The following is a 26,942-nucleotide window of genomic DNA, read 5'->3' as shown; positions in this document are numbered from 1 at the left end:
GACCTCTAGCATCAACAAGGCATTTTCGCCCACAGGACTGCCGCATACTGGATGTTTTTCCCTTTTCACACCATTCTTTGTAAACCCTAGAAATGGTTGTGCGTGAAAATCCCAGTAACTGAGCAGATTGTGAAATACTCAGACCGGCCCGTCTGGCACCAACAACCATGCACTTTTTCTAACCTTAAATCGCCTTTCTTTCCCATTCTGACATTCAGTTTGGAGTTCAGGAGATTGTCTTGACCAGGACCACACCCCTAAATGCATTGAAGCAACTGCCATGTGATTGGTTGATTAGATAATTGCATTCTTCGTTTGTCAAGTAGAGTGAATACCATAAGAAGAAAGCGTTTCTGACTTTGGTGCCATTCTCACTTTCTCAGCCTTTCTCTGCTTCTTCAGAATGCAACGACTGACGCTTGATGCATGCGCATAGGTTTGGTTGAGAATTCATGTGATGCATATGTAAAGGAATATTTATATCAGATTCCAAAGTTTAGGGGACATATAAACAGTACATTCAGAATCTGCAATCAGACTGAATTTATTTAAATTGACGAAAATTAGTGCATGTAATCATAACCAGTGTTTCACCGATAAGTACAGTATATCAATAAATGTTGAAATGCAAATGCATATGTAAGAGATGCTAAAGATAATGAGTTATAACATTTGAAATGTTATATTTTTAAAGCATGGTCAGTGTAAGATAACAGTTAATGTATTTATAAATAAAAAATCTGAGACATTTGCAATCACTGTATGGTGGAATTTATCATTGAATCTCAACTGGTATGAAATATCGTCAATGAATGAGATGGCCAGACTTCTGCATGCTCAATCGACAGCATTTGTGGCTTAATGTTGATTACCACAAAAAATTGTTTCGACTGATGAAAACATGCACACATAACACACTATTTCCTCTATTGAAGTGTGAGTGCTTGTGATTCAATTCAGGATTGTGAGTTTGGGTATGGTATTGCATTGCAACAAGCAAAGCAGAGCCATGCACTTTTGCTCATGCATATCAGAAAAAGACAGTAAATCATGAAAAAGATTTAGAAAGATCAGATTAGAGAAAGGGAGACCTGATGTAAACAGAGTGTAGCGCTGTGCCCAAGCAGTTACGTGTTACCTGTGCATGTAAGCAATGTAGCTGCTATGGCTCTTGGCTGACCTGACTGTGCTCTCCAGAGATACTGTTGACTCGCCGATGGCCGAGCGGTACAGGGCACCGTCTTCCATGTATGTGTTATTACAGTTCAGTGTACGCTAAAGAGAGAGAGACGTGTCAGTAAACACTAATGTAAATTAAGCTTGACACTATTATAACACAAAAACTCTCTGTTCACACAAAATTTCTTGAAAATGACTTTCTTATTGTTGCAAATGACTTCCTTTGGATACAAGATTGGTTCAGTCCGATCTGTAGCTGCTCTTTCCAGAACTGTGAAAGTCACTTGATGTCTAAATATTTTATAATCTGCATTTAGCAGAGTAATTTACCGTGAGCAGGGTGGTGCGTGTGGTGCTCGACTCGTCAGGTAACAGTTTCTTCCCAGTGAAAACGCTCTTCAGATTCTCTCTCACCTCTTTATTGAACACAATGTGGAAGAAGAAGATGAATATGCCCTGAAAAAAAAATATTGATATTGATTGCAGTTTTCACTGTACTTCGGTCTTTTTTTAATCAGATCGATAATGTAGCATGTTATACTACACAAGTCCGTGGTCACCACGGTCCAGATGCACACTCAGGATTGGTTCCACCCAAATGATGGAATTTCTCATAAATTAATACAATTATTAATAGCGTTTTTTTTTTATTCACACAGAACAATTAAACTGTCTTTACACTGCAAAGGTGATGACAAGGTCACATCCAGTGTCAAAAGGTAGTGTAACAGAAATGTTTTTTAATTCTTGTAATCAAGATTAAAGATTAAAGATACAGTTATTGACCTCCAATTAATTTAATTACTTTTAAGTACATTACTAGGGTTAAACATATTTCCAAAGTAATATTATTTATGCCCACCACATTTAAAACATGAATTTTGTTCATATGTACATCTGTTTGAGTTTCTGTGACAACTGAAAAGTCCCAAACAAGTCATTGTAAGGGAGAAACATGTAGTGCTGAATATAAAATCCCTGTATTTTAAAGATAATTTTGTTAAAATCCAAATAACTTTACAGATCTTTATTGTAAAGGGTTTAAACAATGTTTTATATGCTTGTTCAATGAACTATAAACAATTAATGAACATGCACCTGTGGAACGGTCATTAAGACACTAACAGCTTACAGATGGTAGACAATTAAAGTCACAGTTATAAAAACTTAGAACACTAAAGAGACCTTTCTACTGACTCTGAAAACACCAAAAGAAAGATGCCCAGGGTCCCTGCTCATCTGTGTGAACGTGCCTTAGGCATGCTGCATGGAGGCATGAGGACTGAAGATGTGGCCAGGGCAACAAATTGCAATGTCCGAACTGTGAGACGCCTAAGACAGCACTACAAGGAGACAGGAAGGACAGCTGATCTTCCTCACAGTGGCAGACCACGTGTAACAACACTTGTATAGGATCGGTACATCCGAATATCACACCTGCGGGACAGGTACAGGATGGCAACAACAACTGCCAGAGTTACACCAGGAATGCACAAACCTCCATCAGTGCTCAGACTGTCTGCAATAGGCTGAAAGAGGTTTTTTGTTGGTTCAGCATTTTTTATTTATTTTTTTCAACATCACCACATTTTGGGGTTCGCCCACCTCCGAAATCCCAATTTAACCTCTGATTAGTGCACTTTTGGTTTTGTGAAAACATTTTTGTAAGGTTTACAAAAAATTTACAAATATAACAGATCTGATCAGTTAACACGCATGGTGTCACAGTTTGTCACCTTTTTGTTGACACTGTCTTCTGTTGTAGTTTGCCCCATATTACACTTACCATGATGCACTGCCCTCATCACGTCCATCTGCTCCCCATTTTAGTTCTCAGGTGTTCTCTGTTTAATAATCATACCTGTATGTACTTAAGCGCTCATGTCCTGTCCTCCTTTGACTAAACTTAGTCTGAAGTAGCCAGTCACATGACTTTTCATGCCTTTGTTTAAATTATCATCTTCATCTTCGTTGTTGACATTTTACTTGTTGATCATTTTGTGTCTTCATTAAAATCTACACTTGGGTTCTAACACCGTAACTCTCTCTCTCTCCTTTGTGACCGCGTGACACATGGATGCCATTTATAATTCTAAAGGAGTAAGAACATTTTATGTGCCTTTATTAATTTCCCTCAGAGACAGACAAATAGTGAGTGAAACACACACAAATGTTATTTAAATTCTCATATTGTAATCCATTAAGTATGTTTTTTTTCATGCAATTAAGCAATATTATGTCAAAATGTCCAAAGCTTATTCTACTCAAATGAATGTGACATTGAATAAACAAGGATTAGGTCAGAAGTAATAAAAACAAAAACGAATCCAAAAATGATCAGATTACTTAAATTTAATCCAAGAGATCGTTACTCACTACAATTTTAGTCATGTAATTTGTAATCAGTACCAAATTACAATTCCGAAGTAATCTACCCAGCACTGCGCACATACTATGAAAATATGTTTATTTAATATTAATTTAATGCAGCACATATTTTAGTCTATTATTCTATATGCCAGCTAGGCAAAAAACTATCTAGCAAAGACAACTTTAACTTTGAATGTTTTTTCCCTTCTTCCTTTTACAATGTAGGCTATAATGGATGCCATGTCAAAAATGTCTTATTTAATTTCATATTTATTCTGCATATTGACTCCTGAAAGTGTTAGTTGAAAGTGGAAATTTAGAAGTTTCATTCCTCTTGGAAGAATCAATCACATTAATATGAGTGTGTATACTCTATTATGGACTGATGTCATGAATAGCATAAATGTTACCTGTAGACAGCTGAAGATGGCAAACAGGTAGTGGAAGGTCATGACGTCACTATTAACTGCCATTAAACCCAGAAGCCAGGTGGCGCTAATGAGCAACAGGAGCAGGAAGGCCATCCGCAGAGCAGGACTGGAGTAAACGCGACCACAAACATGAGTTTTACTATATTATATTGAAAAGAACTCTTATTAGACAGCGAATGTTAATGAAGAATTAAAATGTCTTACATGACCCCGGATTTCTCGAAAGAACGTTGTCGGCGGCCACACGATGCCTTCACCGCCAGCACAAAGATAACAATGTTGACCTGTTAAAGAGATTGTGTCATTGAGTATGGAGAATCAAGTGAGACTAGTTGTATGGATGAACAGATGTATGATGGACACACTGACCAGCACTACGACAGCGATGGGTCCTGCAAAGCTCCAGATAAGAGTGTCGTGGACAGACAGCCAGCAGAAGTCAGGGTTCCCAAAGCCTTGAGGATCTAGACCCACAGCCAGACCTGATGAACATGATTTTTACATCTTTAAAGACAGTGTGATTGCTATTACCTGTGGAAAATCACAGCCACAGTACTAGAGTGTTGTGGGTGGTTGCCAGGGCATTGCTAACTGGTTGGTAAGTTGTTTGGAGTGCTTTTGAGTGTGTTGCATTCAAAGTGTGATCACCAATGTGTTGCTTTGGTGTGCTTGGTGGTTGCTAGGGAGTTGATGAGGTCTTCTGGATGGTTGCTAGGGCATTCTGGTTGGTTTGGTTTGTTAGGCGGTTGCTATGGTGTCTTAGGTGATAGCAAGGATGTTGTGATGTGGTTGCTAAGTTGTTCTGATCTTTGTTTAGTGTGTTGTTGTGTAGTTGCTATGGTGTCCTAGGTAGTTGCAATGGGGTTGCTGGAATGTTCTGGGTGGTTGCCATGGCATTACCGTGTGGGTGGTGACTTGTTCAGAGTGGTTTTGAGCATGTTGCAATCAGAGTGCAGAGTCCTGGCTGGATGCTAGGGTATTGCTATGGTCTCCTGGGTGGTTTCTAATGGTTCATGCTATGTGGTTGTTAGGGTGTACTAGGTTGTTGCTTTGACCTCCTGAATGATTGCTAGGGTGTCGCAATGTGTTTGCTAGGGTGTGCTATGTGATTGCCAGTGTGATCTGGGAGGCTACAAGGGCTGTGTTATGCGGTTGATAAGGTGTTCATAGTGGTTGTTAGCATGTCGCTATGCAATTACAAGGGCATTCTGGGTGGTTGCTATGGTGTCCTGGGTGGTTGCAAAAGTGTTGCTATGTGGTTGTCATGGAACCCTGCATAGTTGCATCCCAGCAACATCTGGTTACTGGGATGTTCTGGGTGGTTTCCAGACTTTGCCATGTGGGTGGTGACTTTTTAAGAGTGCTTTTGAGCATGTTGCAATCAGGGCTCTATGGTGTCTTAGGTGGTTACTAGGGTGTTGTTGGGGACATCTGGGTGGTAGCACTGTGGTTGTTTACGTTTGCTAGGTGGTTGCTGGGATGTTCTCGGTTGCTTCCAAGGCATTTCTCAATTCCATGTTTCTATTATATTCTGGTCTCTAGATATGGCTCCCTCCTTTGCGAGTCTAGTGAAGTTGAATACTTTTTCTAAGTTTAATAGGGTTTGTCCCTAACGCGAAGTATGGGCAAAAGAAACATTATAAAATAGAGTAAGGAGAGCAGGCAGGCCATTCATTGAACTGGGAGGAGCAGATAGGAGTGGGGTTAGATTCTTTTATTTGTACGAGAAAGGCTTTTTCACTACTTTGGACATGTGCCAGTGGAGAAAGTGACACCCATTAAAGAGTGCAGAGCCATCAGAGAGAAAAAAGAGTGAGCGAGAGAGAGATAGATAGAGACAGACAGACAGACAGACAGATAGATAGTAATATGAAGACAGAGGTGTACTGTCTCTTTCCCACAGAGATCACACACCAATCAAAGGCGGGGCGAGTCCGAGCACGACTGTGCATGTGTTTTTGTGGTGGTTTACAAGCATTTCCCTTATACTATTAGGAACATTCATGAGCAAAATCCATTGAACTGTAGGTGTGTGTCTATGTTGACAGTGTGCACTTATGTTGAGTAATTGAGTGTACAAATATAAGGCTGAAATGCTGCATGATTGGGTGTATGAGAGAATACTGTAGATTTGAGAGTGTTTAGGTGTTTCTTTGTCTCTGACCTGTAATGATGGCAGGTATTCCCCAACCGATGGCGTAGTAGAAGCGCATGTGGCCGTGGTTGATGTTCCTGACCTCAGTGAGCATGCGGTAAATGTGCAAACCCTCAACAAACATCCAGGCAAACGTACACGTGTAGAAGTAGTGCAGGAGGATGGCGATCACTGTACACACAAACTAAAAAAGAGAGATAAGGGAGATATGATTAGCATTCAACAGCACCATTAAACAGTACCTCATACTCAATGATCCAGAAAGATATACTGTATACTGGCCCAAAATGTATTAGGACACATATGTCGCAATTAAAAATATATGTATTTCATTTTAATTAAATAATTGTAGTCTCTTATGAGGCTCCATTTCAGTTAGGATGCTACCATAGAAGTTGCCCATGAAGGCAAGAGATAGGGAGGAAACTAACTAAGTTTTAGAACAAACCCAAATGACTGTATATTTAGCTGTGTGCCAAACTCTTTATTTTTGCCACAGGTTTGTAGCAAACTGTCCACTGGTGCCAAAAGTTTATTGCAGATTCAACACCACCAATTATTTGCGGCAAATAGTTTTGTTCACTGCAAATCTATTATATATTAATTGTCACTTTGTCGCAAATAAACTATTTTTTGCTGCACATTTCTTTCCCCACAAATGTATCATATATTAAAGGTGCTGTAAGCAATTTTAGCCATTCTAACTTCCACAAGACTGAGCAGTTTAATTAGCCACGCCCCCTCTTTCCAAAACCCCACACATCAAAGGCAATGTTGAGACTGACATCGAGAAGAGCAGCATTAGTGCATGTAACCACAGTTGTCAAACACAACATTAACAAAATAGTGCCCTCAACTAACAACCATTATGAATGCTCAAAATGGCATTAAGTCCCAATGATCCGCTTCAACTACAACATTATGATAACCCCGCAAAAAATTACTGACAGGCGAAAGCGCCAAAGACTGTGGCCTGTGGACACATTTTTGTTTGCTGTTTTCAGAGTCTAGAGCTGTCACAGAGACTGGTGAGATATCTAAGGACACTTATTTCAGTGATATCTTACAGGGAGTAGGAATATTTTCTCCATAATTACAAAAAAAATAGCTCAAAGCACTTTTAACTGCCACTTTGTCACAAATAAAAAATAAAAAATGTGCTGCAAATTTATCGAACATAAACTGCCACTGTTGCAAATAAACTTTTTTTGCAGCAAATTGTAATAAATTAACAACCACTTTGTCGCAAATAAAAACATTTGCTGCAAATATATCATAGAGTAAACTGCAACTTTGTAGCAAATAAACAATTTTCGCGGCAAATTTTTTGTTCGCTGCGATGTTCTTGCATATTAACTGCCACTTTGTAGTTAATAAAAGAATTTTGCGTCCAATTGTTTTGTTTGCTCTAAATGTATCATATATTAACAGCCACTTTATCACAAATAAACTATTTTTTGCTGCAAATTTATTGTACATTAACACGCAACTTTATTGCAATTAATACAAATTTTATTGCTGCAACATTTATCATACATTAACTGAAACTTTGCGGCAAATAAACAGATTTGTGGCAAATTGCTTTGTTTGCTGCAAATATCTGCACAAATCAACAGACACATTGTTGCAAAAAAATGTTTGTGGCCAATTGTTTTGTTTCCTGTAATTATATCATATATTAACAGCCACTTTGTCGAAAATAAAACAATTGCGGCAAATTGTTTTGTGTGCTGCAAATTTATTGCATATTACCTGCCACTATGTCACAAATAAAAAACATTTGCGGCAAATTTTTTGTTTGCTTAAAACTGATTGTATATTAACTGCCACTATGTTAAAAATACAACATTTTTGCTGCAAATGGTTTTGTTTGCTGCAAATGTATTCCATATTACCAGCCACTTTGTCACAAATAAACAATATTTTAGCAGCAAATTGTGTTGTTCGCTAAAAAATGTTCGTACATTAACACACAATTTGTTATTTATCATACATTGCAACTTTGCCGCAAATAAACCGATTTGTGGCAAATTGCTTTGTTTGCAGCAAATTTTAGCAAAAATTAACAGCCACTTTGTCACAAATAAACAATTTCTGCAGCCAACTGTTTTGTTTGTTGTAATTGTATCATATATTGACAGCCACTTTGTCGCAAATAAAAAAAAACATTGCTGCAAAATGTTTTGTTTGCTTAAAATTTTATTTTATTTTATTGTACATTAACTGCCTGCCACTTTGTCACAAATAAAATATTTTGGCGGCAAATTGTATTGTTTGCTGCAAATGTATTGAATATTAACATGCCACTTTGCCGCAAATAAAAAATAATTGAATAACATTTCAGATAAACAATTTTTGCAACAAATTCTTTTGTTTTTGCAAATGTATCGTGTATTACTCGCCACTTTATCACAAATAAACCATATTGGGGTTTTTTATTGCTATATTTATTGTTTTTAAATTAATGCCATTTTGTTTGATATTTTGTTATATGTATAAGACATTTTTTATGTGTCCAAATAGGTTTTGTAGCCACTGTACATATAAAAGCCCATCTGTATAGACATAGAGCTAAACATTGTGTCTGGTTAAGACCATAACATGCAGACTGGCCTCACATTGATTAAAATAATGTGAGAGCAACTCTGACTCGACCCCTAGTGCAAGCAGACACCAGTCCCAGCATGTCTCCATGAGATAATCTATTTGGAAAGTGGAATTTGAACATCAAAAGTGCAAACATCTTGAGTTGTTAAACTATCACAGATACTAGGCAAGCCACTGTGGTTTCAAATGCCTATTTAAGCTTGATTTGTCATCATTTACTCATATTGTTCAAACCACACAAAAAGAAAGTCATACAGGGTTTTGAACAACAGGATGTAAGAGAACATGATGACAGTAATAGTTAATCTGAATACAATTTTAGGGCTGCTGTCCAGCCAATAACACAACAAACACAGGCAGTGTCTATCTGTGTGTCAAACCCCATATATAATTGATTTGTAACACTGAAACAGCTCTCTTCAACTCAATGGCGGATTATCTGAAACCAAAAATAAAGCAGTTTTCCACCTCACGGTAATCATACCATTTGTCAATCATTTTCTATTATGTAACCACGATGCTGCCATGCCCGCAATTAAATCCAGCTTAAATTAAAGACTTAAGCAAGTAATTAGTGGAATTTGAGGAGGGAATCTTAATTTTGGATATCGCTGAGAGGAAAAACTACTATGTGAGACAGACTCAATGAGAAGACACAAAACCACATTTGAGATCTAAACATTCACTTGTGATTTGATGAAAGATCAAACCCATAAAGCTATCCTTCTAATTTCATGTGTGGTCTTCTGTCTTCATTCTCACTTTTTTTTTTACAATAGCTTGCAGTATTTTTTCCCTTTTTAATCCATGTAGGTTTTCAACAGAATTTTTTTGGAAGATGTGTTCCTCACCGGGTTGTCGGTCTGGTTGATTCCTATGAGGAAGACGAGCTCGGAGAAGAAAAGTGCAGCCACCAGGTTCTTATGGATGCTGTGGAGATTGGAGCGTAGTTTGTGCAGGATGGCCAGCAGGATGAAGGTGATGAGGAGGGCCAGCAGGGAGGCGGAGACGGTGGTGTATGTGACGATCTTCAGAGGAAGAACATCTCCATGCTGAGAGAGCAAAAGAGAGTCAATACAGTCAGGCGTTTAGATTGAAAAGTGATAAAACAGGATGGAGGGAAATGGAGTGGAGGATTTTGAAACGTCCAAAATGAAATAGAAATGCTCAAATCAAATTGAGTGAGTGGGGAAAATTAAGACCTGAAACATACACAACTTTACATAAACTAAACAAGTCCATGAAAGTAGATGCATCGCTATATTTCAAAATGTGTCAGAATGCAACACCAACGCTCGCTGCATTCTCAGCAATGCCTCTTGGGGCACTATAGCGAGCATTAGCATAAACCATCTACTTCTACTCAACCTCTGTCATGGCGGAACAACAGTGTAAAGAGAATCTTGTTGGGTTAGCTAAAGTCATGCATTTTACATGTGTTCACATCTGCATTTGTGTACTTGTGTAAAGTATGTTTTGGAAAATTTCAGCCACATTACCTCTCTCTTGGAGATGTCCATTAGGACGGCAAAGCTGGTCATGTGATTGCACTGGCAGCTGATGTGGGTGTGGTTTCTGGAGATAAGGTCACATCCTTTAGACGACCAGCCGCCAGTTCCTCCAACACTGATACACACACAGAGATACCGCACTCAGTTAATCGTTTAGATACTAACTAGTAAGTACTTGCTAAAAAAGTGGGCTTTTTTTTTTTACACTCTTTATTGATGTAACCGGTCCTGCTCAACCCACTGAGATGGACTGCACAGACTTTATATGATTTTTTAAGTTTTTTAATGAATTTACTTATATTTTCTTGAATGCATGAGCTAGCATGAAATTTTGCGAGTAGCGTCCACACTACTGCCCTCTTTCTGTGTGAATGATGTGTAATTCATCTGATAACTGTTGCCTTCCTTATGTTGCAACTTGTAAGCAAGCAAACAACAGCTGTAAAATTCCTGTTTGACTCTGTGTAATTTATGTTGTAAAACAGAACATGAAATTCTCTTCCAGTAATGTCAAACACAGACCTTATTTTACCCTTATTTAAAAAGAATGGATATTAGAAATTCCAGAGGGAATTTCACCCATGGTGAATTTAGGGTTGGCTTACAACTGTCGTCATGACTGAACAGCTATCGCAGACAGAGGAGGGTGTGACATGATGATGGCTCTGTTAAAACTGGTAGCATTGAACACTAAAAATGTATTCTTTTCATCTGCATTATATAGCAATCAAGTCTGGGCCTTGTTAGAAATCTTTACGTTCTAAGAAATTAATCTACGTATTGCATATAAACAGGTGTATATGTATGAAGGGATTGTGTCTCACTTGATCGAGTGGTTCCAGAACACACACACAGGTTTAGTTCTCTCCTCCGTCTCTAACAAGTTGTAGTCCAGTGTGATTGGTCGCTCCAGAGGCATGTGTAACAGCTCGCCTTCACTGTATACGGTTGTGCTAACGATGGGCGTATTAATGACCGGACGGTTTGGTAGCCTGCAGGAAAAATGGCCGATTATGTAAAATAGATCATGCCGAACAGTGTTGAAGCAACAATGTTCTGTATTCAGTGTGTAAGAGCATGTGTATGGAATGCTGCTTTACAAAACTTCTTTCTGAAAAGTCTGCTTGTGGCATTGCGTACCTGAGACTGCGGCGGTCAGGATCATAATGCTCTGGTAACAGCTGACCCAAAGTTCTATAGACGATGACTGCAGCCACAGGAAATGGAGGAAGATTCTCAATGTACCTCTTCTTCCTCAAGGCCTGATCGTGCTCTTCATCAAAGCTGCTCTGAGATGCTTCATCATCCGTAGGAGAAACTATCAGATCAAGAGAATGCATGTGGAAAAATGAGTAGGAATGTATTGTATTATGATGGAATATAATTACAAAATTACTGACAAAATAACAATGCTAGGTTATGAACAGTGCATTTATATACGCAATTATAATCAAGCTACAACAGGTTTTTACACAGTTGAGCTCAAGTCCTCATCTGTCTATCCACGTATACCTGACACAAGGTGTAATCAAATACTTGAAGGAAAGACTGTATTGTTTACAGTAAGTCTGACAGAAATGAAAATGTTCAAGTGCATGTAAACGTATGTGTGTTCATACTTTAACTGACATTTTTTTCCTGAGATGCTGAAACAAGTCCACTGTTCAAAGTGGAATTCGCACAGGGTTAAAGCGGTGCTATGAACCTTTCAAAATTAAAAGTGTGAAATGTTACTTGAAGGGATAGTTCACCAAAAAATTCAAATTCTCTCATTTTTTCCTCACTCTCATGACATCCCAGATGTATATAACGTTTTTTTTTATATCTCAGCTCAGTAGGTCCGCAAGTGAATGGTGACCAGAACATTGTAGCTTCAAAACTCACATAAAAGTAATCCATATGACTCCAGTGTTTAAATCCTTATGTCCAGAAGCGATATAATGGATGTGATTGAGAAACAGAACAATATTTAGGTCCTTTTTTTATTCTAAATCTCCACTTTAACTTTCACTTACCAAACATGACTTAGATGAATAAGTGAAAGTGGGGATTTAGAGTAAAAAAGGAGTTAAATATTGATCTGTTTCTCACTCACACCTATTATATCACTTCTGAACATAAGGATTTAACCACTGGAGTTGTATGGATTACTTTTATGCTTCTTTTATGTGATGTTTGGAGCTAAAAATGTCTGGTCACCATTCACTTGCACTGTATGGACCTAAAAATCTTTGTTTGTGTTCTGCAGAAGAAAGAAAGTCATACACATCTGGGATGGCATGAGGGTGAGTAAATGATGAGAGAATTTTCATTTATGGGTGAACTGTTTCTTTAACTCACAGCATTATCCCAGGGTTTATTCCTTAAATACATACCTCTACACTTTAGGTAACTAAGCAATTAGAAATATATATATATATATATATGAACTTCCATAAAACATATTTGTATGATTATTTCATATCTATATAAGTTTACTATCACAGGATACCTAGTGTTTTTATTAATGCAACTATATTCATACAAATGACTACTATACTGTATCTGTAGTGTGAAAACCTTTCTGTCTTTGAGTTTATAAAAAAAGGGTTTTATTCATTTACTTCATCATAATTCATTGTTGTTTTGTGACTATGATGTATGTTTTTACCTTTATGATCTGATGATTTGAAGCTGAATTCTGGGAACAAAACAGATGATTTCAAGTCTTTCGGACACTCTTGGTCACTTTTTTGTAAATTGGGGATTTTTGCTTCATCCGGATACATTGGATCCAAATAATCTAATGCAAAAACTGCGGAGATATCGAAGAAAGGTTAATTGCAAAACAATGTTAAGCATGTAATAATGCATTACACCAACTTCACATTTCGCTAAGCAGCTCTAATTTTTAAAAATGAATTAGCTTTGCCACTCACTCATATTTTCTGTAATGATGATGAAGGGTTTTAGGTAGGTCTTCCTCATGTTCTGAGCTACAGTGTTGGCGTAATCCTCAAAGTTCTTCAGCAGATGTGCCGTACCCCCTTCTGTCCTCTGTATCTGATCCCAGTGCTCTTTATTCCTGGCATCCAGGATTGCACTGCCAGCCTTCACGAGGTTCTGAAATATTCACATACATATTTCAGTATCAGACACAGATTTGGCTTCAGTTCTGGCCATTAACATACTGAATTCAGGCCAAGTCGAGACATAATGAATGTGGTCTTTAAACACATTCTTATCCTGAAACTATGTATCATGATAAGTGCATTCATGTTGCCAGATGTGCTCTAAACTCAGTCACTATATTCTGTGTTATTTACAGTAATCCACTAAACCTCAAGACTACAAGCTCACAATTTTGGGCTATGGCAAAGAATTATTACTTACCTCCAGAACCAACATGCTTATGCAGTGCAGAGGTCAATAGAAAAACAACCTCTAACAAACATGACACTGCTATAAAGTAAAAACTAAAATCATTCCAATAAGGAGAAATTACAGATCCATTTACATATCCCATAACCAAAGTTGAGCAAACCAAGAACAAAATGATTGTCCAGAATAAAAGCACAAGTAATCTCTGTTAATATTAATTTAACTGAGCCATCAGTTTTCAGCAAGCACATTTTTTTTCAGGCTTTTACATTGTTGAACTAAGAAATTTGCCTTAAGATTTCAGAGGAATATACATAATCGTTCAAGTCAATATGAAACGGCATTAGCAACCAATCTTACTGGTATTTCAGAGTGAAACAGAATACTCAGAGAAAAAAATGGAAGCAAGACATGACTTTTATCAAATTAAAAAGCAGAACAGATGAAGAACCAAAACCCACCTCATGAAATTTGCTATCCCGCATGGCAGCCAGGTTAAAGCCCTGCTGCTGGCTCTCATAGCGCAGAATCCAGGTAATGAGCTGGTACGTGGTCTTAACGTCATTCCCGTAGAAGGAGCTGGTCTGATCTGTGGCGTTCTGTAACATGCGAGCGATCTCCTTCGATTTTTGCCCGTCTATCCTTGATTCATTACGATGCAACTCCTCATTCTGAAGAGAAAACCGTGGAAAAAGATACACTTCTTGCCCATAACACAAATGCCCACAGCAATATGAACCTCTTCAAAATGACATGAATAAAATTTAAATTTAGTTGACTCTAAAATGAAAATTCTGTCATCATTACCTCCATGTTCTTTTAAACCCATATGACACTCTTGTTTTGAGCAACATGAGTAAATGGTGACAGAGGTTAAATTTTTGGAGAACGATCCTTTCAAAACAGTTAAATGTACCAGTTTCTTGAGGTGGGAGAAGGTGATTGTGGTACAGTTGAAGAGTTCAGAGGGCAGCCAGCCCTTCTCATCGCTGCAGTGTCTGACGGCAGTGCCTAAAGTATTAAAAGAAGAATTTGTGATAAACTACAACAATAATTAAAACGTTTTGCTTCTAAAGAAATCAACTGCAATTTTGAAACGTACATATATAATCATGATGACTCATATGAGATGATGGCTCCAGTCATATCAGTAACCTTATAAACGCTGTTTTGTTCTACATGGTGATGGTCACCTCATGGGGCCTGCCATGTTAGGATCACATGACCGGCTGAATACAACTCACGTAATCTCAGTAACTGATATTTGATATTTTCACTCATGTATTAATCATGGCTGTGACTGTGAATAGTGAGTTGCTACACTGGCACATTTTTTAACTGAAAACTATTGTGCTTGACTGGTGCTGCATCCGTGCCCCTAGGTGTCAGTGTAAGTCCAAGATGACGTGAACAAAAACTTAGTGAGAGGACCATTAAAGGTGAAGTGTGTAATTTCGGCATCACCAAATGGAATTGCAAAAATAACTAGATAAACTTTCATATTGGCCTAACAAAGCTAAAAATCTAGAGCTAAAACCTGTTTAAAAGTTTGTAATTTAAAGGTTTGACAGAGGCCCAACAGTCCGAAAGACAGCCAGCCAGCTAGCCAGCCAACCAGACAGACAGACAGACAGACAGATAGATAGATGAGAAAGAGTGCCAGACAGACGGACAGACAGTTAGACGGACAGCCAGACATATGGATGGATGGATGGATGGATGGATAGATAGGTAGTAGAGCTGCACGATTAATCGTTAAAAGATCACAATCTTGATTCAGACACCCTCGCAACATCATTTCTAACAGTTCTGCAATGTATATTAACATTCCAGTAGCATGCATTTCTAAGTCAGTCAAATTTCACTTCAAGATGATCACTTTTTAAATGTTGATAAACTTTATATGGCATCTACAAAACACAGCGCTCCTGCATGAAACTCTGAATAAACTAAAACGCAACAGCCAAAGATGTTTGTCGTCCAGCATAGTGCTTTACTAACTGCAGGGTGCAGCCATGATTAGCTGGGAGTGTGAGAGAATCTCTGCTCAGTTCAATATTTTAATTGCCACTGACCGATGCAAAAAAATAACCAGCATTTCCCAGATCTGATTAAATTCACTACCTGTGAGCTGGTTGATCACAGCCGGCTGTTTTCAAAGGCTCGCGTGCATAGTCTGTCCGTGCGCTTGTATCTCGTGATGAATGCAGACACACTTGCATCAGACTCTGCGCTGTTCTTAATCAAAATACCCCTCTTCAGGCAATATTAATGTAAATTTACATTTACATTTATTCATTTGGCAAACGCTTTTATCCAAAGCGACTTACAAAAGAGGAAGAACATCAGCGAATCATCTTAGGGAGGCAGTGGTACAAAAAAGTGCCATATTACAAAGTTTCACTATCATCAGAATAGTATACAAAACAGATTTAAGTGCAACAAGAAATGTAAATAATTTTTTTTTTATTTTTTGAATTATTTTTTTTTTGTGACCGGTTAAGTGCTTTTGGAAAAGATGTGTTTTTAGCCGTTTTTTGAAGATAGAGAGTGAGTTAGCTTCCCGGATTGAGTTGGGAAGGTCATTCCACCACCGTGGTATGATGAAACTGAAAGTCCGGGAAAGTGTTTTGGTGCCTCTTTGTTTTGGTACGACAAGGCGACGTTCCTTAGCCGACCGCAGGCTTCTGGTGGGAACGTAGCTCTGCATAAATGTTTTTAGGTATGCTGGAGCAGACCCAGTGACTGTTTTATATGCCAGCATCAGGGCCTTGAATTTAATACGTGCATGAACCGGCAGCCAGTGGAGAGAGACAAAGAGTGGTGTAACGTGCTCTCTTAGGCTCATTAAAGACCAGACGTGCTGCTGCATTCTGGATCATTTGGAGAGGTCTAATAGCACATGCAGGAAGGCCTGCAATGAGAGCGTTACAGTAGTCCAGTCTAGTTATGACAAGGGACTGAACGAGCAGTTGTGTTAATGAATTACCAGTTGTGTTAATGAATTATCAGTGTAAACAGATGGGATTAAATCTGTGCTGTCTTGACGAGATATTAAAGCAAACACAGCCGTTAATGTACTAACAGATGGGATCATTTCTTCAAAGCTTTAGATCTGTGCAATGTCTAAATGTATATCAGCTGCATGCTGTCTGTTACTACATCAAATCATTATTAATGTAGATCTATCACACAGTAAAGAGTGTCAAGTATTTAAGTAGGTTCGTTTTGCATTAAATTACCTTTATTAATGTTTTATATTATAATTTTTACATTATTTAATTGCTACTGTTGCTAAAAAAAACTTAAAGCACTGTTTACTCTGTTCTCTGTTCTTTTCATAAATGTTTGTATGCACTTTTTTAACAGAATTGTTATTTTTTTATGATTTATTTATTTTGCAATATAACATGGTGCTATTTAGTTTGTAATGTACCCTCTTGTGGAGATTTTACATTTATATATTTAATTTTAAACTTTATTGCATTTTTGCATAGATTGAAGCAGAGAACATTTAGTCAGAACCTCTAATAAATTATATTTTACTTTGTGTTAGTACCCTTATGTCCAGATTTTGTAAATCACATAAGACATTTTTTTTCTTCAGAATCGTGGGATTGAATTTAACATTGAACTGTTTGAAGAAACAGATAGTCCCTCACGAACTCACGCCATTGGTTAAGCCGATGTTTCGTTCTGGTCACGATGCTCAAACAGAGCGATGTTTTGATCGCGACAGAGTATCAGTGTTACACTTTCAGGGAAACTAACCAACAAGTGGCTTACTTATGGTCTCTGCATATTAATCTATGATACAATAATATTTGAGCAATGGGAAAACAACACATTTCACTTTTAATGCTAAAATTTCAGTGACAGTACAGGGGTATACGAGTTTCGCAATTAGAAAGTTTGTTCCAAACCCATTCTCCCCACATAGTCATTTAGCAGCGATTGTGTCTTTTTACAAATTCTGCCAAGTTGTGTCCCTCAGTCCTTTGTGTTTGTCGACCGGCTGCCTCTAATAATTAATTTACCGGATCAATGAAAAGATCTAACAGCAGAACTCTGCCAATGAGAGTTTTTTGTTAACAGGGCTGGGTAACGCCACTGGTGGGGCGGCAATGGCAAGCGAGAGAAACCACAGCAACACTGACATATGCACAGAACTTGTGATTTCACTTCAAAGTCTTACACTTAAAGCTAAACCACAGCAGCTAACAACACCAAATTAAATGTTGTGGTGATAAAACCAACATTCGTATTAATTATTTGCCCTTGGATATTTCTAAACCCAACCTTGCCTGTTACGATGTAGACTCTTATCTTCATTTAGTTTGTAAATTAATTTAGATATCCATATTACGTTGCCACAATATCAAACACCATTAGCACTCACCAATAGATCCCTTGGGGCAATTCATAGCGACTGGACGTCCAAATATGGTTCTTGGCCACCAGATTCCAGCATCATAGGCCTTCGGGCAGGCGTTATACACAACTAAATAGTTATGGGTGAAAAACATGATTATACTTGCTTGGCATTAGTCTAGACGCACATTACAGTAAGCTGAGGTAAGATTAATTCAGTACATACCCTCACAGCCAGAGACGGTGACTTCAGAAAAAGGGTTGTCACAGCGGTTGCACTGCCGGCCAATCACGCCCGCCTTACAGGGGCACTGACCCGTCTCTGGGTCGCAGGTTCGAGAGTTGGCACCCAAATGGAAGCAGTCACAGGGGAAACATGTGTCACTGCCCTTTGGTTGATAGTAGTTATCCTGTGTTGAAAAGAATACTTTGTCATAGAACCCTGACTTTTCTATGTAGCAAGCTTTGAAAAAGTCGAACAAAGAAACTAATTTCTGTACCTTGCAACGACATTCTCCTGTAGTCTTGTTGCAGTCAGGGTTGAACCCTTTGCTGGCATCACAGTTACAAGGGCCACACATTGGGCTGCCCCACCAACCCCGAGGACATGGTTTCTCCACCCTGTGCGAAAAGTACATTTAAACATAAATGTAACAAAACGTGCACGTTGACTTTAGATGCACTACAGGATGTTCACAACCCATTCGTCTTGCATAATATGACATCATTCCTAGTGATACCCTATATTCAACAAGAAAAAAATGTAGGGTGGGACTTGGTTTTATCCAGAAAGTAAATAGGTTCCATTTTGAATTCATGTTGACGTATAATTAAGTATAATTCATACATATAATTCACGTACATTCATACATACATCAACCAAGAACAACTGCAATTAGTCATGGGCAAGATTTGTCATGGCGTAGGGATCAACAGATTTGAGGTGTCGGCTCGTAGACTCTACACGGTAAGTAATAACATAATACTGAAAAGACAGGAAACTGATGGGAAACAGGCTTGTGCCTGTTTGTACAAGCAAATAAAGACCAACTACTGAGGAATATAGTCCTGGGACCATTTCCTTGGGTGGCCTTCGACTACAGCTAAACATAGCCTAGTCTAGTATGTGAATGCTTCTAGCTTAACAAGCTCGATTTTCCACATCAAACTGTTCAAAGTTTTGTCTGGAGGAGAAAACTGACCATAGCGAAAGTTCATAATTTATGAAAGACATTAAAAGTGCCCTTGTGACAACACTGAGAATGCAACACATACTTGCATTGCATTATGAATTGTGATCTTGGACATTTTGGAATGCAATGACTTATGGAATTGAGCTTGAATAGCTAGAACCGTTTACATTGCAAAGAAACATGCGCACACATTTGAAAATCAGCTCTGAAATGTCCTTAAACGTATTTTGTGCTGAACAAAATCTCTGAAGACGGCTTTAGAAACATGCTTGCAAATATGCTAAAAACGCAGACTGCATGACCGCATGGTGCTTATTAACAGTATCAGGTGCTAGCAATGTGTTTGAGTTTTTATCTAATAAAGGACAGTCATGCCAACAGAGCCAGAGGAGAAGACACTTATGTGAGCCATGAGTACGCAGGGAATTCATTGCTGATCTCTAGGTTTAGTAGATTAAATATGAAAATAAAAGAGAGGTAACAAATCTGCTGAGCTTGTGTGGGCATGTGACAGAATGTAATGTGTTGTTTTCCCCTGCTTTGTGAAGAAGAGCCAAGACAGTGACAGACAGACACACACACACAAACACACAACAATGGAATGGAGATGATTGCCATAATGTTCTAAATGAAAACAGAAAATAATATTATTCTGAGACAAGAATGCATCAGATTGAGCTGACCAATTTAACCAGTAAGAAACCGATTATGCTCACTGACCAGTTTGGTTAAAAGCATACTAACATGGGGGCCTGGGTAGCTCAGCGAGTATTGACGCTGACTACCACCCATGGAGTCACAAGTTCGAATCCAGGGCATGCTGAGTGACTCCAGCCAGGTCTCCTAAGCAACCAAACTAGCCCAGTTGCATGGAAGGTAGAGTCACATGGGATAACCTCCTTGTGGTCGCTATAATGTGGTTCTCGCTCTAAATAGGGCATGTGGTAAGTTCTGTGTGGATGCCACAGAGAATAGCGTGAAGCCTCCGCACTCCGCGCTCAGCAAGCCACATAATAAGATGCACGGATTGATGGTCTCAGATGCGAAGGCAACTGAGATTTGTCCTCCGCCAAATGGATTGAGATGAGTCACTACACCACCAAGATGACTTAGAGCACATTGGGAATTGGGCATTCCAAATTGGGGAGAAAAGGGGAGAAAATAAATAAAAATAAAAAAAGAACATACTATGTCAATCAGCCTCCACAAGCATCAAAACATTTACTGTAATGCTGGTCTTTTTAGCAGTATGTCAGTGACTTACTTGTTCTCGCAGTACTGTCCATAGTAGTCCTGACTGCACTCACAGGTGTAACCGTGAGAAGAACTCGGCTTACGAACACATGTGGACAAATGCTCACACGGGTTTAGATGACACGCATCTACACATTCTTTCCCAAAGAAACCTGCGAATGACAGAAAGAACAAACAAATGAGCAACTGAAAAAACATATTAAAGAAATGGAAACAAATGAACAAATAATAAACAAAAGAAAAAACTGAAAAGAAAAAGAATGGAAAAACAAAAGAAAAAAGAAAAACAAAGAGAAATAGATAAAAAGACCAAGCGAAAGAAAGAACAGACAAAGAAACAAAGAACAAACAAAAGAATGAACAAAAGAAAAACAAAACAAATGAAAAACAAAGAAACAAAGTTGGAACAAATGAAGACATAAAAAGATAGATAGACCAAATGAAGAAACAAGCAAAAACAATGAACAAAAGAATGAAAGAATTAACAAACAAAAAACAATAAAAAACTAAGAACTAAGATGAAATAATGACCAAACAAAATAAATAACGGACAAAAAAAAAAAATGAAAGAAAACAAAAGAAAGAATGAATAAAACAAACAAACAAAAGAAAGACAAACAAACTAAATAACGAAAACAAGAAAGAACAATGAAAAAAATATCAAACGAAAGAAAGAACAGAAAAATAAACAACCTAAAGAGAACAAAAGAATTAATAAACAAAATAACAAAATGACAAAACAAAAAAGGAACAAAGAACAACAATGAAAGATTAAACAAAAGAAAAACAGACAAAGAAACAAACCAAAGAGAATGAAACAAATGAAATGCATCTGAATAAAGACTGTAAATGTACTGCAGGTGTGAGTACCGGGGTCACAGGTGCAGGTGTGCGCGCTCCAGTCGTCTGTGCACTCGCTGTTCTCAGGGCAGATGTTGGAGTCACAAGGGTCAGACAGATCACAGCCCTCCTCTATGTGGATCTTTAGCGCCTGCTGCATGTTAATGTTTGCCATGTTGGTGGCGGTCTCGCCCATCCTCACACCCTGTGACATACACACACACACAACATTTGTGAACAAATCTGTGTTTTGTTATGCAAGTTCGAAACATCTGTTTGAAGAGAAGTTGGTTCACTTTACACATGTTTCTATAGCCACATGATTAATACCACAAAAAGCACTGAACTCAAGTCATGATTAAATTTCCTTTCTCCAGGTCTTACCTGCATGCATCCCTTAAAGCCCTGCTGAACACTGTTACTCCATCCCTGAAGTCCACCGACAAACAGACTCCTCAGCTTGAGTCCAGGCAGTTCATTCCCAATCTCGGCTGACTTCTGTAAGAGCATGCAGGGATTGAGCACACAGACCTCTTCAGGACTGGTTTGATATATTAAGACAGTGTACCACCAAACTCACCATGAACATGTCGTAGTCCAAGAACACCTGTGCCATGTACTTGGTGTCTGTGCCATCTTTGCTGCTCCTCAGCTCCACAAGAAGGTGGTGCCATTCCCCATCATTCACTCGAACCTCTGGGAAATCCAGCATGGCCACCCTCTGCTCTCCCAGAAGAACTTCAAACCGCACATACTTGTCCCTCAACTTAGAGAAAGTTTGGAAAGGTTTTAAAACTAAACTAGTCATTGGAATGAATTTATCCCCCAGAGACCTAAGCATATAGATTAATAATATATTTTCTTTTTCCCTCCTTGAACATGTTTTTTTAGGAATATTATAAAAATTTTTAGAAGTATATTTTGTTTTGACTTCAGGAAACAATGTCAATCTATGGGAATATCTTGGTTTTTAAAGCTTGGTTTGCTTTGAGGAGACTGTTGTGTGAATTTAGCAAGCTGTGACATTCAATATGCAGTTTTTCCCCCAACCAAAACTTTGTTTTGATACAGTTCAGAGTGACAACGACTGTTATGTGTACTTTTTATTTCATTTTTTATTTATTTATAAAAACAGGTATTGTTTAATTTCTGTAAACAAACGTTGCAATTTTGCAATGCTGGGTCTCTAAGGGTTAAATACTGTATATTAATATAGCAAACTTTACATATTTGTAAAGCAAAATTATGTCATTATGTAAAATTCTGTATTTTAAGACATGTTTTTAGCAAGTATATATTGAATTAAGTTTTTTTTTAGTAAGGTTTATATTTAAGCTAATCCTCACTAAATTATTATATTATAATCTTATACAGTTTTGTAAATGTAATAAAAATTAAATAAACTTCTCTTATTTTACTGAAAAACAAGACAAAAATACAAATAAAAAATGATTTAATTATTGTGCGAAAAGACAACTTTTGGGAGTCAAGAATTGTTTCTTTCCTTGCTGAAAGCTAAAAGAAAATAAATCACAGCCAATCATATTTTATGATTAATAAACAATTATATGGAGTGAGATTTTGGGGATTTCACTGTGGGCGGAGCTATACAACACTACCGTAGGAATGGAAACCAAGTGACCAACATAACACTTTTGAATTGCTTGTTGTTTGAATTATTTCTTCAGTTAATACTGACTGAAAAGATATTTCAAACAAGCACAACCTCATATTATACTTGCAATTTGACATGTGCATTCTCACCAGAAGGTTAATTTGCGAGGCGCCACCAGCATTGATCTGCATCAGCATTGATGTTCTAGTGGTCTCTCTGGTGCGGAACATCAGCCCTATGTACCAGGGTACAGCGATGGTGATATCAGGCTCATTCCATGACACCATGGCCTGACCGTCAAAGTGCTGCGGTGAAGGCATGACTGTAAGAAAGAAAGAAATGCATTACAACTGGCTGCATTAAAAAAAAAAAAACATTAAAGACCCCATGATATCCAAATTGGAATTGCATTGGAGTCTATATGTGTATGTACTACAAGTTGGCAAAATTCACTTTTTTATATATATATAAATATAAAATAAATATAGGCGGATATATAGACGTTTCTGCTTGTTGGCGCACATGTCTTGAAATATTTAGCTGTGGTGCTCATGCGAATAACGTGAGGTCACATCCAAACTAATGAGGATCTGAAGTGGTCTGATGTGGTTTCTTGGGGGTCTAATGAGGTCTAATGTGGTCTTAAACGGTCTGATGTGGATTCTTGTGGGTCTAATGAGGTCTAATGGGGTCTTAAATGGTCTGATGTGGTCTGAAGTGATTTCTTTGAAGTCTGATGAGGTCTAATGGGGTATATTGTGGTCCGATGTAGTCTAATGGTGTCTGATGTGCTTTCTTGGCTGTCTAATGAGGTCTAATAAGATCTGAGGAGGTCTAATGGGGTCTTAAGCAGTCTGATGTGGTTTCTTTGGGTCTAAAAGTGTCTAATGGGGTCTGAACTGGTTTGATGTGGTCTCAAGGGTGTCTGGTGAGGTCTAATGGGATCTGAAGTGGTCTATTGGAATCTGAAGTGGTCTGAAGTGATTCCTTGGTGGTCTAATGGAGGTGTAATGTGAACTAATTGGATCTGAAGTGGTCTGATCTCTGATGTTGTTTCTTGGTAGTCTAATGAGATATAATGTGGTCTGAAGTGGTCTGATGTGGGTTTTTGGGGTCTAATGAGGTCTAATGGGGTCTGAAGTGGTCTGATGTGGGTTCTTGGGGGTCTAATGAGTTCTAATAGGAACTAATGTGGTCTAATGGCATCTGCAGTGGTCTAATATGCGCTGAAATGGCTTTGTGGAGGTCTGATGTGGTTTCTTGTGGTCTAATGAGGTCTGATGGGGTCTGAAGTGGTTTAATGTGGTTTCTTGGGGGTCTAATGAGGTCTAACAGGATCTAACATGGTCTAATGGCATCTGAAGTGGTCTAATGTGCTCTAAAATGGTTTTGTGGAGGTCTGATGTGGTCTGAAGTGCTCTTATGTGGTTTCATGGGGTCTAATGGAGTCTGAAGTGGTTTAATGTGGTTTCTTGGGGGTCTAATGAGGTCTGGTGTGGTCTGAAGTGATTTATTGGAGTCTTATGAGGTATGATGTCATCTATTGGGATCTGAAGTGGTCTGGTGTGGTCTCTAGAAAGTGATAACTTGGCTGTTTAATGAGGTCTAATTGGGTCTGAAGTGGTTTGATGTGGGTTATTGGGGGTCTAATAAGGTCAAATAGGATCTAACGTGGTCTACTGGCATCTGAAGTGGTCTAAGGTGCTCTGAAATGGGTTTATGAAGGTCTAATATGGTCTGATGTGGTTTATTGGTGTCTAATGAGGTCAGAAGTGGTTTAATGTGGTTTCTTGGGGGTCTAATGAGGTCTGGTGTGGTCTGAAGTGATTTATTGGAGTCTTATGAGGTCTAATGGGGTATGATGTTATCTATTGGGGTCTAAAGTGGTGTGGTGTGTTTTCTTGGCTGTCTATTGAGGACTAATGGTATCTAAAGCGGTATAATGGTGTCTGCAGTTGTCTGATGTGGTTTCTTGTGGGGTCTAATCCATTTCTTAACATAATCGTTTTTACATAATTATGCAGTAATGGAAAGCGTATTTTTTAATTCACACGCTGTTCACGTGGTGATGAGAGGCGCAAACAGCGAATGGGTTTTCAAACTAAAATGTATTAGTGTGCATTTTCAGTTCCATTTCCCCCTTTGCTTCCCATCATTTACTGTCCTCTATATATTGTTCTAAAATAAAACTGCCAAAAAAGCCAAAGTAAACTAAATGAATAATCAATATTCACAATATAGATTAATTGTACTGAAATTTCCATGACTTAAGATTTTATAAATTTTCACGACTTTCCAGACCTGGAAATCACAAAAAAAGTTTCATGTTCAGTATCTTGACAATCATGTAATTAGATCTAAAATAAACCTGCAGTTTAAAGGAGTGAAGAATCCTTGAGAAAACTGGGCCTTTTCAGCTCTATACTCCCTTCTCTTGTTTGATTTGTGTGCAGTCAGATCACATAGCAGAAGTGTGATCATATGGAAACCCAGGAGTGCAAGAGTGCAGTCACACAGAGTCAAGTGAGGACTTGAGGGGTGTTCAGGTAAGAGAGTTGATCAAAGACAGGAAGAGAGTGTAGGAGCTAATCCTTATACAAACACACTCCACAGATCCAGCTGTGGCCCTGCAAGTACAATAAAGATTTGTACATGTAATACCTCACTTGAGACCACCATCACAGCAGCAGCAGCAACAGCACATAGAGCGTTATTAAAGAAACTACTCTAGATTTAGAAATAGAAGATGCTTTTCTGGGAGAGAGGCAAACAACTGGAGTCCCAGAGAGGAATTTTTGCAGTGTTTCATCCATATTCTTTGGGTTAAAGGGGTGTTCACAAAGTCAGCAAAAACTCAAGCATATTCTTAGTTTGCAAGTTGGACCCGATCCATAAATCTCAGACCAAATGTCAACATTTCGGATATTCAAAGACACATAATAAACTTGAGCATTACAAATTCTGACAGACAACATTTAAATTCACTCCCTCTGGGAACAAACCACCACCACAAAAACAGAGCTATCCTATGATGAAAACAAACCACAAAGACAGGGTGACTTCAGGAATCCATCTCATCAGCATCAATAATAACACCTTTTACTGGCAGCCACGCTTCTATGGCAGAATATTATTACATTGGAGGAGGGTTGATGATGGCATGACTTGAACATTAATGCTTGAAAGCAGAGCTCTGCCCAAACAGGCCTGGAAGAGACCTGAAGCATGATTCACGCTATCCCCTCTCGTGTGGGTGCCCCAAGCTGTGCATGATGTCCAAACTGCGAAAACAGCTATTGGGTATGTCAGGTACACTATCATTTGGGTTGTTTCAACACATGCAAACACACCCACACTTGCACACATCCATCAAATTAATCACAGTAGACATAATCTTGAGTCTTGTGTATGAAGTATTATAGACTGCCAAAGATGGCAAATTGTGGTGAATTTATTGTCCTGTAAATGTTGATGAAATGTGTTTTTCCAGACTGCAAGACTTCTCAAATCCATCATATATAAGGTGAGAACAGAAGGTTTTGTACCACCTGCAAATGTGTGCAAATTTTGGAACTGTAATTCCTATCCAAGAAATAAAACATTTTAAATTAACAAAATCTAAAATCTAAAGAGCTGCCTACCTAGACAGAATTGTAAGGCATTGTAGGAGCACAGCTGACGTGAAGGCTTTTCGAAAAAGTAGGTGACAAAACTATACTGCCTTAAAATTAGTGCTGCCAACTGTTCCATATTTTAGTTGAAACTGGTCGGACATTAAAATGCTTGAGGGGGACCTTTACAGCATTTTGAAGCAATAAAATGCTGAAGCTCCCATATTCGCTTGGTGAAAAGTTGGCAACCCTTCTTTCAAGAAAGACACTTCATTTGTGCCAAAATTGAAGGTAGAATATTCCATTCAATACAGAAAAGAATTGATAAAAATAGTTCAGGATAATAGAAATGAACTATTTCAACCAATATTATGTTATGTATTTACTGTTTTGCATTTTATGCTTATTAAAGTATCATTTTTTTAGCTTAGCAACATGCTAACAT

General features: G+C 38.2%; 1 protein-coding gene across 3 annotated transcripts in view; it reads right to left on the bottom strand.

The window, feature by feature from the left end:
* Positions 1-26,942, bottom strand: part of celsr1a (cadherin EGF LAG seven-pass G-type receptor 1a) — a 130,471-nt gene that overhangs the window by 6,697 nt on the left and 96,832 nt on the right. For all 3 annotated transcript variants that reach the window (XM_052120504.1, XM_052120503.1, XM_052120505.1), the window contains 22 exons: positions 23,036-23,208; positions 21,852-22,037; positions 21,656-21,769; positions 21,302-21,476; positions 20,442-20,583; positions 18,485-18,605; positions 18,211-18,394; positions 18,013-18,114; positions 14,530-14,624; positions 14,075-14,284; positions 13,172-13,355; positions 12,904-13,047; positions 11,394-11,571; positions 11,078-11,245; positions 10,242-10,368; positions 9,594-9,794; positions 6,145-6,319; positions 4,350-4,462; positions 4,185-4,264; positions 3,960-4,086; positions 1,510-1,635; positions 1,181-1,275 (listed from right to left, as the gene is read on the bottom strand). In XM_052120504.1, the coding sequence (XP_051976464.1) occupies positions 1,181-1,275; positions 1,510-1,635; positions 3,960-4,086; positions 4,185-4,264; positions 4,350-4,462; positions 6,145-6,319; positions 9,594-9,794; positions 10,242-10,368; positions 11,078-11,245; positions 11,394-11,571; positions 12,904-13,047; positions 13,172-13,355; positions 14,075-14,284; positions 14,530-14,624; positions 18,013-18,114; positions 18,211-18,394; positions 18,485-18,605; positions 20,442-20,583; positions 21,302-21,476; positions 21,656-21,769; positions 21,852-22,037; positions 23,036-23,208 (3,220 nt within the window). The remainder of the gene's footprint in view (positions 1-1,180; positions 1,276-1,509; positions 1,636-3,959; positions 4,087-4,184; positions 4,265-4,349; positions 4,463-6,144; positions 6,320-9,593; positions 9,795-10,241; positions 10,369-11,077; positions 11,246-11,393; positions 11,572-12,903; positions 13,048-13,171; positions 13,356-14,074; positions 14,285-14,529; positions 14,625-18,012; positions 18,115-18,210; positions 18,395-18,484; positions 18,606-20,441; positions 20,584-21,301; positions 21,477-21,655; positions 21,770-21,851; positions 22,038-23,035; positions 23,209-26,942) is intronic.

The sequence above is a fragment of the Xyrauchen texanus genome, chromosome 47 (assembly GCF_025860055.1).
Source record: "Xyrauchen texanus isolate HMW12.3.18 chromosome 47, RBS_HiC_50CHRs, whole genome shotgun sequence".
NCBI lineage: Eukaryota > Metazoa > Chordata > Actinopteri > Cypriniformes > Catostomidae > Xyrauchen > Xyrauchen texanus.
Note: the sequence above shows the minus strand (reverse complement) of the source record. Positions and strands in the feature narration are given on the sequence as shown.